General features: G+C 41.3%; 1 protein-coding gene across 4 annotated transcripts in view; it reads right to left on the bottom strand.

The window, feature by feature from the left end:
* Positions 1–343: 343 nt before the first annotated feature.
* Positions 344–20,079, bottom strand: part of LOC118426345 (protein strawberry notch homolog 1-like) — a 30,216-nt gene continuing 10,480 nt past the window's right edge. For 3 of the 4 annotated variants that reach the window (XM_035835669.1, XM_035835668.1, XM_035835670.1), the window contains exons 12-32: positions 19,416–19,569; positions 18,822–19,004; positions 18,219–18,316; positions 17,455–17,603; positions 16,329–16,535; positions 15,691–15,885; positions 14,564–14,715; positions 13,264–13,395; positions 12,459–12,594; positions 11,392–11,504; positions 10,747–10,818; positions 10,153–10,252; positions 9,492–9,566; positions 8,739–8,885; positions 8,159–8,253; positions 7,634–7,726; positions 6,794–6,931; positions 5,743–5,819; positions 5,223–5,316; positions 4,639–4,738; positions 344–3,761 (exon numbers count right to left, since the gene is read on the bottom strand). In XM_035835669.1, coding sequence (XP_035691562.1) covers positions 3,616–3,761; positions 4,639–4,738; positions 5,223–5,316; positions 5,743–5,819; positions 6,794–6,931; positions 7,634–7,726; positions 8,159–8,253; positions 8,739–8,885; positions 9,492–9,566; positions 10,153–10,252; positions 10,747–10,818; positions 11,392–11,504; positions 12,459–12,594; positions 13,264–13,395; positions 14,564–14,715; positions 15,691–15,885; positions 16,329–16,535; positions 17,455–17,603; positions 18,219–18,316; positions 18,822–19,004; positions 19,416–19,569 — 2,656 coding nt within the window. In that variant the 3' untranslated portion in view covers positions 344–3,615. Of the gene's footprint in view, positions 3,762–3,862; positions 3,955–4,638; positions 4,739–5,222; positions 5,317–5,742; positions 5,820–6,793; positions 6,932–7,633; positions 7,727–8,158; positions 8,254–8,738; positions 8,886–9,491; positions 9,567–10,152; positions 10,253–10,746; positions 10,819–11,391; positions 11,505–12,458; positions 12,595–13,263; positions 13,396–14,563; positions 14,716–15,690; positions 15,886–16,328; positions 16,536–17,454; positions 17,604–18,218; positions 18,317–18,821; positions 19,005–19,415; positions 19,570–20,079 lie in introns of those variants that run through there. The other variant, XM_035835671.1, reaches the window with a different exon arrangement.

Below are 20,079 nucleotides of genomic sequence, written 5' to 3'. Positions count from 1 at the left end.
CTATTGGGCGGGACATGTGGTTACTATAAATTTGGAAAATTTTAAGGGGCGACCAAAATAGTGGTCACAATGGCCAGGTGGCCCTTCTGTAGATGTGGTCACTTTTACAGTTTGTGTTAATCAATGGCCAAGCAGTCCTTATATACATGTAGAGGGGGTCACTAGCACAGGTTTGACCGTGCATCAATGGTCAGGTGGTCCTTATGCAGATTGAGGTGGTCACTTGTGCAGATTTGACTGTATATCAATGGCCAATTGGCATGTATACATTGTATGTATAGAAGGGGTCACCAGTACAGGTTTGACTGTAATCAGTACCAAAAATAAGTCAAAAGACACCAACTGTTGCCATTATCATTTATTCTTCCTGCTGTACAGCAATTGAACTTATTTCTACCTCATAGTAAACTCTCCATATATCCTGCTGTACACTTCATAATACAGAAAATTTGTGTTCTTCAACCAAAACATACCCATAATGTCACAATGTCCAGGAATTAAAAAAAAAAAGTATCTGTTTAGTGAAACAATAAAAAAGACAACAAGTGTGGTAGCTTGTACCAAACAAACGTTATTTCATAGTGGCAAGAAAAGAACCAAACAACAATGATATGAAAGAATAACAGGCTAAACAACTACTAACGTTAATGTGAACAGTTAAGTTTACAAAAGAGGGATAAGAAAAAAAGTAATGTGCATACTAACAAGTCCATGTCATGGTTAGACCTATGAAGCTTTCATTGTAAGAGAAATCTGGAGAAAGACAAAGTAGGTAAGAATTTCATGTTTTGCCTTAACTCCCGGCTGTACAAGTCACGTATATGCAAATCAGATATTCATGTAACCAACTTCATCACGGTATCCTAACGCTAACATCAAGCATCAACTGCTCAGGGACAACCTCAGAGGCCAAAGTGAAACAAGAAGTTCTCAAATATCAAGTTTCAAAATGTAGGAACAGTTGAAAACATAACACTTACTCGTGCCATGGTCATACAGTTTGTCTGACAATAACACAGGCTGACTGTCTAATTTCAAATATGGATGACAACCACTTCTGTAACAATATATTCTCTTTTCGTTGATCTACATTTGTCTTTTCAAGTTCAAAAAATGATAAGGCTTTACAAATACAGTCTTTTCCCCCAACGGTATGCCATTTCTGACTTATATAAGTTATAGGTATATTAGTTCTCTCCCTCTCGGTTTGTTCGAGACATTCTCTGACGCGGCCCTAACAATTATAAAGCCCTCCTAACCACATCTACACTGAGAGACTCCTGTACACATCCCCCCTGAAATATACAGAAACAAAAGCCTATTGTCATAACGATAACCTGGTTTACTGGGGCTCCCATACTCTCTCCTAACCAACAGTTGGCTAAGGTTGAGTATTTGAGCCCAGGTAAACTAACTAGGATGGCACCCAGGCTGCTATTATCATATTATGTATCTCCTAAAACGTTACCATAAAGATTCTTGTTCGTCTTGTTTTGATCCATTTTTTACAACTCTTAATAAGTTTATGCTGCAACATTACAAACGCCATTTTGATGGTCAAGCCTTTTTCTTAACACTGTCCAGGAACTGTTTTTCATCCAGCTCATGTTGTCAGGCATACTTTGAGAGTGTTAGAAAAAAAACGGCATGACACCACTAGACATTCTTAAATACTTGATACTCTCTTAATAAAGCCTCTTCAGGGTTTAGATTGCTAGTTGCTAAATACCTGATCTTTGCCAACTTCAGAATTTAAATGACAGCCCCTAAGCAAGCGTCACACAGCTGGGAAAAAGCTTGCTGAACAAGTCTGCAAGCTCTGATGTTTTCAACCAATACGGAGAGTGTCTTCCTGACCACTGCACTGTTTTTTTTTTGGATAGGCTGATGCTCATAGCTCACCAAGCCCTTTCCAATGCAACAGGGTAGATTTTTGGACCAAAAATAAGCTTGACTCTCTAACGATTTTGAAATTTTGCGACCTTCTGGCAATCACCAAATTTGGCTGAAGTCATCAAGAGTGTGACGACGGCTTTACGACTGTCCAAACTTATATAGCGCTGAAAGGATTATCTGACATATCAAATGTAATACATCCAGATAGAGCAAAACAGCCAGATATGATGCCCACATTTATTTAACCCTTATGCGCAATGTCGTTACTCTTACCCTTATGCGCAATGTCGTTACTCTTACCCTTATGCGTGATGTCGTTACTCTTACCCTTATGCGCAGTGTCGCAAAGAAGTTGCATCCCCTTCATGTGGAAAATTGCAATTTTACTTTGTCTTACAATCTATAACAAACACTTCTTCTCTTACAGTCACTGTACAATCTTACTTCAGCATGATGCTAGCATTAGCGCTTCATATTGCAAATAAAGACATTGCAGTGATTCCCCTATTCTCTTGATTGGCATGGTAGTCCAGGCCAAATCGGTAGCTTTCCTGTCAGACTATCTTTAATAAGTTTTCTGCTTTTCAGTCATGGCGGGTAAGCCTAGGAAAAAGACTGTTGTGTTACCTGACTCGCAAGACCCTACCCCTTTTTGTGTCAACCAGTGGTAAGTGGTAAGGATACAATTTTTTATCAGATGTTTAAGAGATGAAATTCCAACTCTGTCTACAGTTTAAAGCTTTGAAGAGTTGATGTTTGTTAAAATAGCAGTCTGCATTTCCTTTACACATTGTTAAGTTGTATTTGTTAAACTGAAATTTAAAAATGAAAAGAAAAAAAGGGGAATCCCTGCCCAAAGGACTCCAAATTTTTTTCAGGATCGTAATGGGAAACACAACATCTTTTGTAGGCCAAAACACCTTAGGCTTGCAATTGACTTTTCAGTCCTGTTCAGAAAGCATTTTGGTAATACCACCATGCCAAGTGTAGGGGAATCACTGCAATAGGTGAGCACTTTGCCAGCCTTTACAGTTATTGTTGCACATGACTTACTTTTCTCAAAATAGAATGATATACTCTATGGAATGCCTAAGTACACACTTTCTCTTCCATTACACTTTACAACCATTTATACCAAACACAAGGGCATCTTCTCATCAACAGACCTGCTTTCAACATTCCGTCATTAATTGGCATACTGCTAATTCATCTATGACTAGAACAACTGAACAATATCAGTGGTAACCTATTCCCCAAGCCTGCCTAACACTTTGACTCTCCAGGTCGTGAGTATGCTAATCAGGTAGGTGTGTTTGGGGGTCTGTGGTCCTGCCACTCTATGAGTCTTAATTGTGTCTTCAGGACAATAAGCTTGTTCAAGGATCCGACTGCTCATGCACAGGTCCAAGGTAAAGGACCCTGTGACATAGGCAAAACACACTTGTGCATTGTCCTGAAAACGTTATGCAAACGGACTGAAAGAGGCCATATACATCTGAACATGCTTGATTCAAGAACTGTTTACATGTCAGGGGCCTTCACCTTTGACCTTGAGCATACATATTAAGGAACATGAAGCTCCTTATTGGACTAAACCTGGCAGACTATTGCTCTGGTTACAGATTCAGATGTCCACACATGCTTTCAGTGGGGCGCACAGTCTCTGGGTTCCCTCTGAAAGCAGCTACCGCTCCGTCTCGGGCAAACGCTCTGGCGTGTCTATAGGACGATGGGTCTCATCAGACTCCCCACCGTGGTGGTGGGCTGCCCCTGGGTGGTAGTGGGCTGCCCCAGGGTGGGGGTGGGGCCGTTCTGAGACAAGACGTTGACTAGAGCGGGGATGCAGTTGCCTGGAATCAGGGTCCCTGTTAGGAAAAGAGAAAAAACTTTGTTTTCAAAAGTCTGTATACAGAAGGTGTACTATGCTGGGAATAGAATGCATACTAAATGCAGGGAATGAAATGATTCACTTATAAGCCCATCACACATAGCTGTCCATGGCCTCCAGACGTTCTCCAGACAATGGTTTGGAATAAGTCGCGAGCAAATTTAGGTCATCTGTGGTTGGGAGTTGGTAGACAAGGTTGCCTACTAGTCTTCAAAAATTGTCTAACCAGGATATTTCCAACTCAGTACCAACATTGGTCAGTGGAGTAGGGCTGGGTATCGGTACAGCGTACCAGTACAAAACCGCTTTTCTTATTGGACCGGTCCAGAAAAACCGGACCTGAAAAAATTAGGTGGACCTGATGTTGGACCTATTAGAAAATTAACAAATTATTTGATCAGGCATTCACACTTTTTGGTGCTTGCAGGTGGAAGAAAATAACAAGAGTGAAGTAGAGAAGATTTTATAGTAATTTCTACCAAGGTTTACAGTCAATCGTACAGGTACAGTTAGCGTTGTAGGATGTTAAGACGCCAGTGTAAGTCTAATACTCCACCAAACAGATTTCTTTGTAGTGAAACGGACCATTGGTATGAGTCATACTGAATCAGGTCCAGGTTCAGGTCCGGACCTGGACCTGATCCTCTGTACCTGAACCAGACCTTGACCTGAATTTTCTGTACCGGTACCCACCCCTACAGTGGAGTGGTCAGGAGCAAGTCATAGTTGACTGTGTGATCACGGATTATCTGCTACATTTTACATTTTGAAATGTATGGTAAGTACTATGCAAAAAAACAAGGATTCTCAAATATGCTATTATGACTATTTTTTGACAGTGAAAATGAACTCACCGACCACCTTCTTGCCCTGTTGTGTCTTAATTCTGACCACCTGCATCTTGGACTGACTGCCTGGCATGGACACCAGAACACTCTCCACTTTACTCCACACCTGCAAAACAGTCATAAGTCCGGGTACTTACATATAACCTTCAACATATGGCTGGTGGCATATACACGAAAGCATAAAGCAGTCAAACTGTACCGCATCTACATAACAACCACATGGCCAATAATGTGACCATGTTTTGGTGGTCACTTTTTTTATGATTCTATTATCAGCACAAGCATTAAAAAGCCTGATTATAGCAACCACCCGTCCACATACATGTAGACCAGATTTTATTTGTCCCCTGAGTAGTCTTCTTGCCAAGTTTAGACAATGTGTAAAGGACATTTTACTCTTTAAGGAATGTTCTATTTCAAAGACTGAGCTGAAGAATTAAATGGAACACTGTTCCCTGTATGTCTTATGATAGAACCTGATATTGTTTATCAACAGTAAAAGTGATCTCAAAGCAGTTGAACCAGATTAACAGATGAGCTGCTCTTGCACTGGTTGAATGACTTGCACTTGATAGTAACTCTGTTCTTACCTGAAGCACTGACCCAGACAGGACATGGTAGGTTCTCCGTCGTAACCCGATCTCACAGGACAGACCTAAGGACACTCGCTTGCAGTTTCCCCTCCTGAAAAATGGATTTTTTATTGCTCAAATATGTACCCATTCCAGCTATTATAATTATGATAAATACATGTAGCACAGCATACATTTACAGCTCTCTTTAGAAGTGAACCTGTACATACTATTGTACATTAATCATTGTAGATTAGTAATAGTAAGATAGCACATTCTTATATCTATTCACTGTAATTATGCTTCTGCTTTATCACTTTAACCTGTACTCACTTTGTAAGGGCATAAACATACAATAAAGGTCTTTCATTTGTTCATTCATCATACTTTTTAGAAAAGTTGTGCGCTGTATCAAAGGTCAAAATTTAATTGTCAACTTCTCTACATTCTTTGCCATCACTGGCTATGCTGATCAATATCAATTACCCATTTACATTGTTTGGTTGGTTAATTGGTTGGTTGATTGAAGGATACTCACCAGTAGGCATGACTACACTGCGCCAAGGAGGAGTTGTACTGAGACACCCAGTGTGGCTCTGCTTCATCAGGAGTCACCTAAGGACAATTAGAAAAGAAAATTTAAATTTTGTTTTTCATTATTATATCTAATACCTACATATCAATGTACGGTCAGAACTAAGTAAGTACAAATACATGTATTACTCCATAAAGCCTGTCTAGCATTGCTTTCTCAAACTTTTCTATCAATGGCTTAAGACTGTTGCTCAATGTTATAAAACGGTTCTGAAATTGGCTGTTATAAAATGATTGTTTGTTCGTTCAGACACTCGTAATTCCTAGTAACACGTACGAGCGTAGGTCAGCAAGTTCCCTTGCTGTTTCTTTATCAGGGCATATTCTTACAGGGAGGGGTTGCTAGCCCTTCCCTTTTAACATGCTCCAGGCATCTAAAAAACAGGACCCCCATTTTTTGTCCCTTCAAAAAGACAGGTGCAGCCCCAACCAAGATGCCCTACCCAGGATAGAACCAGATCCCACAGTTACCAACCTTCATTGGAACTAGCAGCTCAGCTGGTAACCATCCTCCTATGCAGGGACATCCAACAGCCAAACTGCCTGTCTGGATGCGCCCTGCTCTTTCAACCGTCACCCTTAGTTCCTGTGGACGTCCCCCCTAAACCAGCTGTCAGCCAATCAGAGAATAAGCTTTCTGTTTTCAAAAGCTGTCCCGCATGTATAAGGGTAACCTCATTAATATTTATAAGCAGGGCGGTTAGGAACTAAGGGTGGTGGTTGAAAGAGCAGGGCACATCCAGACAGGCAGTTTGGCTGTTGGATGTCCCTGCGTAGGAGGATGCTGGTAACAGCCTCTCAATTCAGCTCCTGGTTCTGACATGGGAGACCCAGTTCAGTCCTAGGTTTGACATCTCTGCTGGGGCTATACACGTACAGGGACCTCCTAAGTGCTTAGGCCAGGAATTGGTCCCTTGCTCTTACAATGACCTCCCTTGTAACATGTGGCTGTGAATAAAGAATTTTGCTACTGTGCAGTCTTAAAAAACTCTTACCTTCTTGTACTTTTTCTTGATGTTGTCCAGAGGTTCGTTCTTCATCTGTTGCCCAGTATTGGGCCTGTGTACGCTGTACAGCTTCCGCCTGCCAGACACTGCCTTCACCAGCACCGCCATGCACTTCATGTTCCGCACCTGACAAATACAAGTCAACTTAAAATCCTTCCCACATCCCTCTGCATTTCTATAGCCCTTGGGGCACATAAGCTGCTACGGTAGTGGCTAGTCCATTGGTTATGGGACCTGCCCTCAACCACCCCCACCCCCCCACGCCTGCAAGAGAACATTGAGCTAATCGACTTATTAGCGTACAACCTTGTAATGACCTGGTTTTCTTCTGAATCATCTTAGAATTATCTTCACCTTATCAACACACCAATTCATGATTTTGGTTTGAAAACTGGTAAATCCTGATGTTCGTCAAGACACTGATGAAGGACATCAGATACTGTCTGAAACATCTGACCATTTCCAAAATCATATGCAATTGAATAACTATTATGTGGGAAATAAGGTACGTATGTGTATAGTCTTTCTATTAAATGCTGCATGCTAAGCAGAGGAAGCAGTAAGTGCCATTTTCAATGAATTTGGAATGACCCGTGGGCAAGACATGACACTCATCTTGTGCAAAACCATGTTTAATCTTAATCTTAGTTCTCTTCTTAAGACAGAGTTTGTCTAGCTGACATGGTAGCAAACCTTTACTCATAAGAAATAGAGTAATTTATAAGTTCTGTATTGTGCTTCAGGCATAGCCCTGTTGAACATTGGACTAACAGTGTGCAGTGCATTGAAGGACCTGCAACCCTAGGTTTTTTCTATCCCTCTACTAACCTGTTTGGAGAGGTAGAATCCTTCCTCATACTGCACAAGTTCCCGATACAAGTCTAATGCCTCCTTCCAAGAGACTCCTCTCTCTACACTTAACTGTGTTGGAAACGGAAAAAAGACATCAGTAAGACTGCTCAAAGAAGCCGAAACATGACTGCATCAGCAATTATTGACGTTACTTTGAATTAAGCATAAAAAATGTTGATGGAGAGTAGACATTCAGGTAATACGATACGTAAGATATCAGTTACCCAGATAACTGGCCTGGGTATGACTTTTGGAAACAGTTACCTTGCGAAAGCGGATACAGTTACTGTAGGAAGTTTTAGCATCGTATGGATAGCAGTCTCCAAATTTTGCCATTTTTATTATACAATCATGTAATACATGACTTTGTGTATTGTATTTTTTTATTTTAATGATACATTTGACGTGGTAAATCACCTTAAAGACAATTATGATAAAAGACCATCTTGAGCACTAATCTAGCAATACAAAAATTCAGAGAATGAATTTCAAAGTTCTTACAGTATGCAGTTCCACAAGCGCCTGCCGGGAGGCACTGCTTCCCTTGAACCTCTTGGTCTCCAGAAGCCTGACATGGTCTCCCCCTGAACCCAAGTCTACATAAAAAGGTAGGAAAAAAATAGAAACTACTGTTAACAACTATTGGCAGTTGACAAGACAGATAAAGCTAATAAAAACCAATCATTACTAACGAGTATACTACATTCACTGTGATACTGCAAGACTAGTATTATCAGATGTTGTGTTTTTTTTATTATTCTATAGATGATTCACAATAGAGACAGTGCTCATGATATAAAGGAAACTGATCCCACATTGTAAGAAAGTATAATCAAGCATAATTTAAGAATTCAAAACAGTTTTGAGACTCTGCTTTTGACTTTGGTGACATGCATCAATATATTTGGTCAGAGAAGTTATTTTGGTTCACATTTGTCTTGAAAATGTCAGATCTCTTCAGATTTTTGACTAAGAACAACAAAAAAAGCACCAAAATATATATATGTGATGACCATTTCAAACAGATCCACAAAAACACTAGAAATGCTTGTTTGATTGCTTATCAGAAAGGTAGCCTCACCGAGGATGCCCATGTCGTATCTGCCGTCCCGCCTCGCCCTCTGGATGACCTCGTGTAGCGTGTCCAGGAAGTACGCGAACAGCCCGTTCTGAAGGTTCACTGTCAGGCCCAGGATTCTGTTCAGGAACTTGGGCATGCTGTTGTAATCTGTATGAAGTCAACAAATATGACTTGTAAATCTTGAGATGTTTGTGATGGTTTTATTTTCACTGATTCATGTCAAGAATCTATAAAACTGTGCAGAACTATTTCCAATGTATTACTACACTGTGATACAGAACGCAAACTTAAAAGACTGTAAAAACTGTCTCTGCAGGATCAAGTTCCCGGGTAAATATGTGAATTTACAGAGTCAACAAATAAAAAGAATACCTCGTAGTTATTTAAACCTGCATTCTACAAAATTTTAAAGCATCACAATCAAAACTAGACCAGGTTGTCCAAGCTGGCTGATTTTTCAAATTGTAAGTACACGTGTAGGTCATTTCAACTGTTAACCCTTAAACTGCCAGAGTTTCAGCCCAATAATATTCAGGGTTTGACCAATGACCTCTAAAAAGACAACCCCGGAACAAGGCCGACCCCCCCCCCCCCCCAACTTCCAGGTTTCGCACGCAACGCGCGCTCCAACGTTGTTACTTTGAACGTCCTATCCCAGTTGTATCTGGGTGCAGCACACAGGGCATGCATTTGCATGCCGGATATATTCAGGGATTGGTGATTGAATCAAGGTCATCAAGGTTGAATCCTTACCTTTGTCTAAATTGGGAATGTTGAGTCTCTCGTCCATGCTGACAAGCCCTACTCCTATCAAGCCATGGAGGATATCTGCAACACAAAACACAGAAGGCATTCAGAGATAGCAGACTTCACCACCTTTTACCATACTGCTTGGTAACCCCTCTATTCCCATAGACAACAGAATCAGTACTAAGGATCTGTATCAGTAGTACTACTGTGAGTTATGGCGATGCACATACAGATACAAACACACACACAAACACACACACGTTATGTACATACATACACACAAACACACACACATACAATTAAGGCTGGTTTACCTTTATCCGAGGGGTGACCTTTATCCGTTGTCGTTAAAACAGCGCATTTACTGATTTAGTATATCAAGTCTACAGACTGTGGTTTCAAATTTGCAATATTTTCAAAATGTTCAAACTTGAAACCACTGTCCATCAACTTCATATCCCTAAATACGCTTTTTTTTTATAAACAACGGATATAGGTTACCCTTTGGATAAAGGTGAATTAGCATAATACATTTGTACAAACACAAATATACAGACATGCAAACACACACACACACTCTATACAAAGTATCATTCCTGTGTAAAACCTGCAAACTACCATGATGAAGTAAAAAGAGAAGGAAAGTTGCAGGAAGCCAAGATACCGTGAAAGAAGTTTCCTTGGTAGTCCTCAGGAGGGGGAGCGATCGGGGGTTCTAACCCAACAACAGCCTTCATCACTGCCTCCAGAGCTGTTCTGCCATACTGAAGAAAAAAGACAGTTTGTTGACATTATACATATTAAACACCTAGACCTAAGAACCAACTTGTCACTGAACTACTGTGCACTATAAACAATTACAGCCCTAGTCATAGACAGCTTCCATGGCCTCCTGACCTTCTACAGACCATGGTTGGGACTTAGTCATGAGCAACAATATCTGTGGCTTGAAATCGGTCAGCAAGGTTGCCTCCTACTCTTTAAAAGTCTTCTGTGTTGACTGGATATTGAATTTGTCAAATCAAAGTTGTGAAGGTCATATTCTTCTTAGATGTAATCAGAGGATTGAACAGGAGCTATAAGAGGAAGAATTCCAGGCTATTCCCAACACAGCACCTTGGTTGGGGAGTGGTCAGAAGAATTATACATGTACAATGTAATACATATACAATGTATACAGTCGTGGGAAGGTCCTGAATGTATGACAGGGGCTTTAAGTATATACAAAGTAATAGTCAGACATAACAGAAAAGCTTACCTTTGTATCAATGTTGAATCTACTGAGATCTCTGGCCTCACCTGCCCTCCTGTCACCATGGGTGAGGGCACCCTAAGACAGAACATGACGCCAAGTTGTCATACCATTCTGAACAAGCTTATTCTACAAAACAAATTTGTCAAGGAAACAATTTAAAGTACAGTGCTAAATTGTGTAGTACTACTTAATTTGTTAACTGTAAATCTTCAAAGTTATGTAATGGCTTTATTTTTGCAGGGACCTTTCCATCACAAATTCAATGCAAATAAGCTTTTCCATTGTATACTGTACAACAGAATTATCTTTCTCCTAAACTTAAAGCACTGTGAAAGTCCCCTTTCCGTTTCTACCGTGAAAATAGATGAATTTACAGTATGGTGCCTATCTGAACTATTGGTTGAGGGTCTGTATGCTCTGTTACGTAAGGCGTAGGCAGCCTAATTTATTTCCCGTAATTCGTAGGGAAAACCATCTTATCCACGTAATTTGTAGCGAGGCGACCAAATTTAGCGTAATTGCCTTCCTTTATGTAGCGTAATACGTAGGGGGTTCTTCTGAATTCAGCGTAAATCGTTGTCGGGACCCCCCATGCAGACCCTCTTAGTTATTTTCTTTTACAAATCAAAACAAAAGAAATGAACATACCAGGCTCTCCAGCCTCTTGGCCACAATAGAGGCAAACCTCCTTTCTCCTGCTAGCTCCGAAATGAGAAACATGTACTCTGGGGCGTAAACCTGGTTAGAACGGTGCGTACGACCTGGAAAATACATAAACAAACAAAAAATAAGCAGAGTATTCTAAATCCCAAGTATCAAAAACAACTTGACCCCCCTGTACCCTTCATAGCAAAATGAAGCACGGGGTCACAAGCGTGTCATGCTTGTAAGTGCAGAAGAAAGAAAATACCCGGTAACCTATCCTGTGGGGCACCTTTTACAAACTGTGGCCACAGCATTATGCATGTTCTTGCACCTTTAGTCTAGATACTGTAATTTATTTATTTATTTCTGATTTCTTTATACAGGGTAGACACACTCAGTACTTTGCGCACTGCTTTCCAGGCGTGCCCTGTACAGAATAACATACACAAAATAGCATAACAAAGAAATAAAATAAACTAAAAAATGAACAACCAAAGTAACAATATATACATAAACATAAATCAAAATCGTAACTCATTAATCAATGTTAGTGCCGGGTCAGGAGGTCAGGGGTCAGCAGTGATTACCATTTCTTAGCAGTTTCTTGAACGACAGAGCAGAAGTGGCCACTTTAGCCGTGGTTTAAAGTTTCCCATCAAAAAGGATTGACTTACGATATAGATATTAGTTTTGATTCATGCAATTTGATTTTCTTTCATTTCTGGCCCCCATAATTTTGCACTGTTACATTTCTTTGACAATTCATTGTTATGTATTTCTTATTTCTTTAAGGGCAAATAATGCTAGGTCACTTTTTTCCGTTGGGTAACCTAGATTCGTTGCTTTAAAAAGCTGGGTATTTAGGGATTTCAGGTCAACAATGTGAGTTTCAAATGTCAACATTTTTAAGATATTGCAATGTGAAACTACCTTCCATCGACTTAACCATCCCAAAATACCCTATTTTTGTATACAACAGACATAGGTTACCCTACGGATAAAGGTGAACGAACGTTAAATAGATAAATGAAAATCTGATTTTAAAAAAATGAGTTTGAAGCAGGACTGACCAAACTGCTGGATGGCCCTGTCTGCACTCCAGGGCAGCTCCAGGGTGATGTGCACGCGGCGGCGCTGGTTCTGAACACGCTTGTCCGCCTGCAGAGAAATCCCTGAGCTGGCTGCTTCTGAGATGATGGCGATATTCTGTGGGGAGAAAACATGACATTTAAGATGTGGCCAATAAAAAAGAACACTGCTAAAATTATTGCATGTATGGTAAACACCATCAGGGCTCGAAATACTGGGTGCATGTGCACCCAGGTGCACCCAAAATTGGAACTGTGCACCCAATTATTTTCTGTGGATGCACAGGGTGCCCAAATATCTTCTTATGTCTATGTATGTAAAGATATCAAAGTATACTAGTATACATCATATTCTTGACATCAAAGTGTTAGAAAGATGATTTTTTTAAGCTGGGTGCACTAGTGCACCTAATCCCAAAAATGAATTTCGAGCCCTGACCATGAACACCAACAACTTTTCACTAGCATGTAGGTATCTACTAGTATCTTAACACTGCATCAGCTAGTGCTTAAGATATCAATCAAAATACCATTACTGGCACAGTACTCATGGAGTCTTTGATGAAATGATTACTGTGTTCTACCTTTACAACATTTGTAAAAACTTACCTATAGTGATCTAGCTTTTCTACAAAACTAAGGATGCTGTATGCTATCCTTTAATGTTCACACAAATGTACACGTAAGGTATGGCACACATTACTTAGGTAGGAAACCTGTGTTAGGTACAAATCTATTCTGCTTTAAGTTACAAAAAAAAAACAATAATAAAAATTACTGATGATACCTTTTCCCCGTCCATGAATCTCTGCTTCTCTGTTAGATTGAGGATCTCCAGCGGCACGTCTGTCGCACTTCTGGACTCGTAGCAGATCGTCCCCTCATCGTTACTCACAACCCGTCCTTTCCTGCCCGTCATCTGTGGTTACGGCATCGTCAGAGTATGAAGTTAGCATCCTCCTAACACCCGGTCCCCAACAGCATTAGCCTATGGGGTCCTGCTATCTAGATGCCTACCAGCGATTATTATGATTGTCGCCATAAACCAGCTGTCAACCAATCAGAGAATAGACTTTTCTTGGGCTTTTTGTTGTCGAAAGCTGTCTCGCAAAGGCCGCTGGGAAGCTATCAGCCAATCATGTTACGTCTTATATAGCACCATCCTCCTACGCCCGATCCCCAACGGCTGACTGCCCATATAAGGGTAAGCTCATTAATATCTACATTGTATAAGTAGGGCAGTCCGTAACTGGTCTGAGTGCGCAAGACAGCAGAGGTAAACACAAGGAGTTTCGACACGACTGTGGTCCCTCTGCATAGGAGAATGGAAGTTAGTTGTTACACCCTGGAGTTAGATGTTCCAACACACCCATATTCCACCACCCTTACAGTGTGTTCTGAGAACCCAATGTTCCAATGCCCCTAAGTTCTGACGCCCCTATGGTCCGATGCCACTATGCTCCAACACAGAGCATGGAGTTAGTTGATACATTGTAGACCTTTGCTTCTACACAAATGTATTTGGATTTTGGACACCCCTACGTTTGGACTCCCCTATGTTCTGACACCTCCATATTCCGACACCCCTATGTTCTGACACCCCTATGTTCTGACACCCCTATGCATTTTCCTACAACCCTATGTTCCGATACCTCTATGTTACAATACATTGTACCTCTATGTTCCGACACCCCTATGTTCCAACACCCCTATGCTTTGACACCCCTATGTTCCTACGCCCCTATGTTCTGACAAACCTATGTTCGAACACAGCTATGTTCCGACAACCCTATATTTTGACACCCGTTAATGTAGGGATGTGAGAACATAGGGGTGTCCCTAACTTAGTTTAAAATGTTAGATAGTTTTTGTTCAGCTAGCCTTCTTTAGGGCCTGGAGGCAACTCTTCATCTTCATGGCTACCTTGTCCCCCCAAAGACTTGGAGGTCAAGGGAGTGGGTAGGTAGGTAGGCAAAGCCTTTATTGTATGACATGCCGGGGTGAGAGCCAGCAAAGATGAGGCACACCTGTTCCCTCCCCTCATCCAAATGCGTGGTAAAGAATTCTAATAAACAAACAAAAAATACCTCAGCCACATTCTCTGGCCCTCCAAGATCATCAATGAGCTCATCCAGAGTGTTCGGAGGCAGAATCCCTCCCAGCTTCTCTATCCTGTCCAGCAGTTCCTTTTTCATGGCCTGGGCCTGGTCAGCAGCGTCCATACTGCTGAACATAGGGGCTAGATAGAGAAAAAAAAGCACAGTGGTCAGCTGTGTCTGAGTGAGTGAGTGTCTGTACTGCTGAACATAGGGGCTACAGAGGACAAAACAACATTAGTAGCCAGTTGGGCTCATATTGCTGAATATAGGAGCTAGGCAGAGCAAAACAAAAGTATGGTGGTTAGCGGTGTCCGTACTGCTGAACATAGGGGCTAGACAGAGCAAAACAACATCAGTGGTCAGTTGTGTCCATACTGCTGAACATAGGGGCTAGACAGAGCAAAACAACATCAGTGGTCAGTTGTGTCCATACTGCTGAACATAGGGGCTAGACAGAGCAAAACAACATCAGTGGTCAGTTGTGTCCGTACTGCTGAACATAGGGGCTAGACAGAGCAAAACAACATCAGTGGTCAGTTGTGTCCATACTGCTGAACATAGGGGCTAGACAGAGCAAAACAACATCAGTGGTCAGTTGTGTCCATACTGCTGAACATAGGGGCTAGACAGAGCAAAACAACATCAGTGGTCAGTTGTGTCCATACTGCTGAACATAGGGCCTATTAAGACAGGAAAAAAAAACATCAGTGGTCAGGTGTGTCCATACTGCTGAACATAGGGGCTACAGAGGACAAAATAACACTGGTCAGCTGCATCCATACTGCTGAACATAGGGGCTACACAAGACATAACAACATTAGTGGTCAGCTGTGTATATACATCCATAAAAGGACCTTAAGTTACAGTTGCAAACACATTAACATAACCAAAAACAGTACCTCCTTCATGAAAGTAACAACACCAGCAGCAGTCAGTTATTTCTATCCTGCTTTTTATCTCTGTCAAGGGAAGAATAGACGTAAAGAACCTTTCCCAAGGGCACTGCTTGGGATTTAAACCCAGAATCTTTAGGTCAACAACCCTGATGACAAGACCACCTTGGCAACCTTACTCTGGCACTGGAGTAAAAACACATTTATACAATATCCACTTACTGGAGTCTATCTTTGACTGGGACGCAGCGTTAGCTATGGCTGTCTTCCTCAGACTGTTGGCAGACTTGGGTGTGGAGTTGTTAGAACTATCAAGGCTGGCTGGGTCCAGGGACTTGCTCTTCTTCAGTTTCTTTGGCTTGGACTTTGTCTTCTCCTTCTTTGGTGGTCTTTTCTCGATCCTGCTTAGCCAGGGGTCTGTGGAGAAAATGTAATGCTGAGATACCGTCAAGAATTACTAGGGAGTAGGGGGTACTTCTGTACCACCAAGGAGCAACTCCTTTATGATAGATGGGTGGAAAACTTCCAACTGCCGTACAGACTTACAGTGTATCACTCAGAATACAAGATCATTTGTTGGCATTTGTGACTACATGATGGTACAAAATATCTTTGTCATCTGTCATTCATCTACTAACATTTGTTTAATCAACCTTTCAACCATGAATCTACATTTTGTATGTCATTTGGACTATGCATTTACGGTATATTACTACTGTCCTACAGAATTGTTTCAACACAAACTCAAAAGGCCATTAGTCTCATTTCCTATTAGTCTCAGTGAAAATAAATGGATTGGCTGTAGAAATGCATCAACATATCTCAGATTCCTTTTCGCAAGCGGAAGAAAAATGACCCACCGTCTTCGTCCGATCCTGACCCAAACGGGTTGAAGTCATCGTCCTCATCGGAAGAGCCGTGTTTCGGCGAGAAGAAGTCGTCTTCGTCGCTGTCCACGTTGTTGTCGGAATCCGAAGTGGAGGAGTCTGAGTCACTGTCAGAACCTCCGGATACTTTATTGTCCATCTTCCCTTTCTTGGAGGACAGCACTGAGAGGGGACTTGTGTCTGAGAGGAAAGTTTATTTACAATAAGATTAATTTCTACCTGGCAGGCACCATGCTATACATGTAATTGATTATTTCCAGACAGATATAAGGGCTCGAAATTCATTTTTGGGATTAGGTGCACTGGTGCACCCAGCTTAAAAAAATTTTTGGGTGCACCACTAGTACTTAAATTTAACTAATAATAAAATTTAGTTAAATTATCTTTCTAACACTTAGATGTCAAAAATATGATGTATACTAGTATACTTTGCTATCTTTACATACATAAACAAAGAAAATATTTGTATGCACCTGGGCACCCACAGAAAATAATTGGGTGCACAGCTCCAATTTTGGGTGCACCTGGGTGCACATGCACCCAGTATTTCGAGCCCTGGATATTTATCCATCTAAAAGACGTTTACATGAAAAACAATCAATCAATCAATTGATCTATCATTTAGTCAATTGGTTCAGCTATCACCCAATCAATCCACCCAAGCCAGGATAGACCCTTACTCTTTGTTATAACTCTAATGTGGTATATTCTTAATCATGCCAGAGGTGTGGTTTTCCTCAAACATGGTCCATTAGAGACAGCACATCCGAGACTGCTAGGGATTCGAACCTAGAACCTTTAGATTCTAAGTCAACAATCCTAACGACAAACCCCCTACCTCTCTTCCTCTTCTCCCCAGGGATGGGGGTGTTGTCGTGCTGCTACCGCGCCGCATGCCTGTGTGTTACACCGAAGGGCTCTAATACCGGTTATATATATATAGATACAGATTACGAGAAACCAACCTCTCTTCCTCTTCTACCCAGGAATGGGGGCGTTGTCCGTGCTGCTACCGCGCCGCATGCCTGTGTGTTATGCTGAAGGGCTGTAATACCGGTTATATATATATAGATACAGATACAGATTACGAGAAACCAACCTCTCTTCCTCTTCTCCCCAGGGATGGGGGTGTTGTCAGGGCTGCTGCTGCGGCTGCTGCTGCGGCTGAAGTCCAGACCGAAGATGTCCGACAGCCGCCTGCGGTCCGGCGCCGGGAAGTGCTTCTCTATCAGGGTCTGAAACACCCCCCTGGAGCAACAATCACACAAAACTGTCAGTTTTTGTCATGTCACAAGAAAAAGACCAAGAAACGGATGTAAACAATTGCTTGTCACACATCCAGGACCATTTCACGACTTTTCTCCCGACCACTCCCTAACCAATCACACAAAACCGTTAGCCATGAGAAAGTGCCTTTTCCCCAATGTGAAGTCAGACCAAGATGTCCTACAGTCGTCTGCGGTCCAGCACAGGGAAGCTCTTCTCTATATCCATTACCTGTTTGAACTCCCTGCCTGGCACGGTAGTGACAGCCCCCACAGTTGGGGTTGCTCCGTGCCAGGCTGGAGGCTTGACTTCTTAGCGAGACTTCTTTGCCCGAGACTTCTTAGCCCGAGACCTCAACTACCCCAGTAGCCCCAAATCCATCATATTCTAGCTCAAGTTTTTGTCTCTGATTGTATGCAAGCAAACTATGATTTTCCTAATCTTAATTTTTCACATTTTTTTTATTGACTTTAAAAAACTCACAACCATGGTCTGGAAAAGGTTGAGGGGCTATTTTTGACACAACAGGGGCTTATAGCACACCATACAAATCACACTTTCACATCTATTTTTTTAAAACCATAATAGACTCCGTACTTTGCAGTGGAGACAAAGTCGTTGAGTTCTCCCCCCTGATTCTCCAGCTCCTCTAGAGTCCTGGCTTCTCCTGTAGACTGCAGACCAATCACGATGCACTGTAACAGTAACAGAAACACTTGTTGTACAAGAATGATACAAAAAGTGTCACATAATGTAATAATTTGATTAAATTGGACTGGATTAGATTAACTTTCTGTAACAATTGGAGACTGTATGCACCACTGGTCATGTTGAAATGTTTTTTCTCTTTCTTTTAGGACAACTGTAATGTCATAGCAAGATAGTTGTTATCAGGTGGGCCTTTTTATTGATGATGTGATGCAGACGCATTTGTAGATTGCCAATGGGCGGATGAATTTCAAGATCGCCAGAAAGTCATACATGTTTTTTCCATCTGAAAATCTACCACCCAATTGAACAAGACTGGATGATCTCTGAATATCTCTAAAAATTGTGCGGTGATGGAGAGAACACTGGACATATCCCATCTTTAAACTTTTTTTCAGCTCACAGACTCATAAAGCCTTTTTTTAAACTATTTTCTTGCTATGTGACGGTGACTATAGTACAGGCATTACTTTTTTTGCTCTGTCTCCGTACCTTGCCACTTTTGACGGCCTCGCGGGCTATCCTGACGGCCGGTTTGACCTTGGAAGCAATACAGAGGTACTTGAAGAAGCGCTGATGTGCCGACCAGAACTGGCCCCACATCGACTTCCTCATGCGGTGCTCTGCGTCAATCAGCTCAGCTGCCTTCTGGAAGTACTCCCTCGCATCAACCCACTGGGCAGAGAAAAGATATGTCAGTACTAGTTCTGCTCGATGTTAAGTTCATCTGTGACGGTAATCAACATTATGATACAATTTTAGTCTTTATAACCGTACACAAAATTAAAGCACTTACCAACAAGCTTTCGATCAGTCCTCTGATCCTTTTCATGTTGTAATGACCCAAAGTCTATGTCACACATCCAGACTGGAAGTGTAACTTCAGCAAAGGGTCAAAGGTGCTTGGAAAGGTTAAAGGTGCTCAACTGCTCAAGCTGATACCGACTTCCAAGCACCTTTGACCTTTTGCTGTTTGACTGCATTACATTTACAGTAGCACTAAGTATGAAAGAAACTACCATTATTCACTATCATATTATTTTAATGAACAAGTTAGAGTTTATCAACTGAAGTCCTCCATCTCACCAGTTTGACTGCTGCATCGTACATCGTGATGAACTCGTCCTCCAACGGGATTTCTTCGATCTTGAAGGAGACTCCAGCGAAGCTGAGCTGCCGAGCCATGTACATCCCACGCAACTTCATATCCATGGCAACAATCTCCATAGCACCCACACCCCTGTCAATGAGAGGAAACAAAATTTAGATACTGTAGATTCATTTATTTTTTCGTGGGACGTATAATATGATACAATGGGAGAGGAAAGTTTTTCTCTGTGTTTGAAGTTTTAAGTTTGTGGAAAGGTATTCTTGGTGTAAGAACATTGATTCCATCATACAATGAAAACACATATATTTGCAGTGTGATGATTTGGGGACAGAGAGGCCACAGTAAATTTTCAGTAATTTTTGAATTACACTGTTCATACATGTAAGTACTATAATTGTCTTTGTAACACAAAATGGTAGTGACAAAAAAATGTAATAGCATGTACAACTCAAGAAAAAAATTAAATTTGAAGATTTTTGTAGTGTACATTCCTATTATCAGTGGCAAACTATGTAGATAAACATTTAACACAATTCTACATAATATACAATTCTATACAATATATTGGTGGACCATAGTCAAGTTACTGGGTGAATCAATTCAAGAGTAGATAATAAAGGGTTAATGCCCCGCCCCGAG

The sequence above is a fragment of the Branchiostoma floridae genome, chromosome 11, assembly GCF_000003815.2.
Source record: "Branchiostoma floridae strain S238N-H82 chromosome 11, Bfl_VNyyK, whole genome shotgun sequence".
NCBI lineage: Eukaryota > Metazoa > Chordata > Leptocardii > Amphioxiformes > Branchiostomatidae > Branchiostoma > Branchiostoma floridae.
Note: the sequence above shows the minus strand (reverse complement) of the source record. Positions and strands in the feature narration are given on the sequence as shown.